The sequence below is a fragment of the Triticum aestivum genome, chromosome 1D (genome assembly GCF_018294505.1).
Source record: "Triticum aestivum cultivar Chinese Spring chromosome 1D, IWGSC CS RefSeq v2.1, whole genome shotgun sequence".
NCBI classification, from domain to species: domain Eukaryota; kingdom Viridiplantae; phylum Streptophyta; class Magnoliopsida; order Poales; family Poaceae; genus Triticum; species Triticum aestivum.
In genome coordinates, this window is record NC_057796.1 from 453,029,767 (window position 1) to 453,032,053 (window position 2,287).

At 46.0% G+C, this 2,287-nt stretch overlaps 1 protein-coding gene across 1 annotated transcript; it reads right to left on the reverse strand.

Annotated features, from left to right (window-relative positions):
- Positions 1-409: 409 nt before the first annotated feature.
- On the reverse strand, positions 410-833 carry LOC123174706 (serine/threonine-protein phosphatase 7 long form homolog). The gene is made up of 2 exons (XM_044590076.1): positions 713-833; positions 410-634 (listed from the first exon to the last, which is right to left on the reverse strand). Exons 1-2 carry the CDS (start codon positions 758-760, stop codon positions 410-412), a joined length of 273 nt encoding a protein of 90 aa, XP_044446011.1. The 5' UTR covers positions 761-833.
- Positions 834-2,287: the final 1,454 nt, after the last annotated feature.

Here is a 2,287-nt window from a genome sequence, read left to right on the forward strand (position 1 = left end):
AGCAAAAAGGGCAAATACCACAAAGTTCATCATTGGAGCTGAAGGGATCACTGAGTTGCCTTTCCTGACTAACGTGTTGTACTGGTGGTCAGCTACCTCATAAAAAACGGTGGGTTCTTCCAAAATCTCCTCAGCATACACCGGCTTGCATACCTCCACACGGGTACTTGCAAGAAACCATGTGAGATAGTTGTTGAACGCGGTCGGGCATTGCTCACGAAGCTGGGCTCGTTTTCCAGCCCTAGCTTGCTCCACACTAAGCGCGAACTGTACGACATACTTCCTGTGATGCTTGGCCCAATCCTTGATCTTCCACAGCTTTTTCCTATCCAACCTGCAAGTTAGAAACAGAATATTAGCACCATCGAAACCGCCGAGAAGCTGCTAAGTGCTCAAGGTTAATTATATCTTACGCGTGTAGCAACTTCTCCGTGTCCTCCCACTCCGGCGGGTGTGGCTGGAACAAACCAAACTGGCGGAACACCCGATGTGGCAGGTGAAGCTGAACCGCCCAGTTGCATATCAGTGGGCACCGCATATGCCAGAGATCCCTATCCCTAGTGCACATTGGATTCAGCCTGAACTCTATAGGGTTACCAAAACTCTCTCCTTTTCCATATGGCTCCCATTCCACCTACAAAATGGGATAAATGCAAAATTGATATCGAGTTACGATACAAGCATGATAATCACTTATGCAATGTCGATTCACCTGCTCAGGCGTGATCGCATCCAGCTCGCTCTTGTACAACTTGTACATGATCGAGGGATCATCCGTCGTCTCATTTAACACATCCACTTGTGAGCCCAAGTGGGGAGCCGCAGTGGGTCGTCTTTGTTGTCCCAATCCTCGTACTTCACGGTCTTCGGTCGTCCAACCGGCAAACGCTCCCAGCTCCATATGGAAAGTGCGAGCACACAACCACCAATACCTCTAGATTGCCTACAACAGGCTTCGTCCAACTGCACATAAAAGAGATCATGGTTGAATTAACAGCAAGAGCGCATTGATAATGTATCAATGAAGTGAAAATGAAACAACTTCATACCGGTCGATACAAGTAAGCCAGTGTCGCCGAACCCCAACTCCATTTGCTATCGAAGACGGTCCACGCCTTCAGCCACATCCATGGAGCATTCTTGCCGGTGCCATCAGCAAACATAGTCCTGGATATCACGTACCACATGTACACACGAGCATATGTCTTGACCGTGTCCTCATTAGCTTCCTCAGGGCAAGTACCAAAGTGCAATGTAATCCACGTGAAAGGAGCACCGGCTGGGACTCTTTCCTTCTTGTCTTCTGCTTCTGGTTCCCGAGGCTCCGGAGGAACCATACCAATAAGGGCATGCATCTACGCGCGCCACCCATCAGAATCGGTGTTCATACATAAAGGATTCCCATCGATAGGAATATCGGTGATCATAGCAATATCCTGGAGCATCACGGTCATCTCCCCGGTCCGAAGATGGAAACTGTGTGTCTCCGGCCTCCAATGATCAATAAGTGCGGTGAGTGCTGCAGCATTGTTGGGTGGCGTCGACCCTTACATACGGTGTGTACCGCTCATCATAGCGCATCCACCCAAGGGTGACCCCGTGAGACCGAAGCTTCAGAGGTGCAAGCTCCTACAAACAAACAAACAAATCATTACATATGGGGCATTTGTGTTTGAAATAAACACGAAATTCATAACACCGACAACTTTCATTATTACCCGCTGCTCCACCGACATAGCGTACGACCGGTGTTGTTTGTCCCAGTGATCATCAAGAAGCCAAACCATCCTAACAATTTGGAAAAAAGCTTTCTTGTCAACACAATTATATTTTGAATACAAATAAACTAAAGTACGCCTACTAGATGCAAAATTCAAAGCATATGTATCCAAAGCATTCTTGTCAAATATAATTTCAACACAAATAAACTAAACTAGGCCTACTTCATGCAAGATTAAAAACAAATCTCTTTTCCATATAAAATAACATGTCAACCTATGTATCCAAACCATATCTTTTCAATAAAATATACTAAACTAGGGTTGCTAAATTAGGTACATGCAAGATTATAATACATGCAACATTCAAATCTAATCAAATCAAACAAGGGTTCCTCAAAATCTTCAAAATAGCATACATTATATGGATAGAAAGAAGGGGATCGGAGGAGGGTACCTTCTAGGATGGATTGGTGAAGGAATCCACGGACCAAATCATCATATCTGATGGATTTGGGAGAGGGGATTGAGAGGGGGAGTGGAGAGGGCCGCCGTCGCGGCTTCTTCTG

Coding starts and splice junctions, on each gene's coding strand:
- LOC123174706 (XM_044590076.1), bottom strand. CDS start 760: ATGTACAAGTTGTACAAGAGCGAGCTGGATGCGATCACGCCTGAGCAG. Junction 635..712: donor ATGCGATCACGCCTGAGCAG/GTGAATCGACAT, acceptor CCCATTTTGTAG/GTGGAATGGGAGCCATATGG.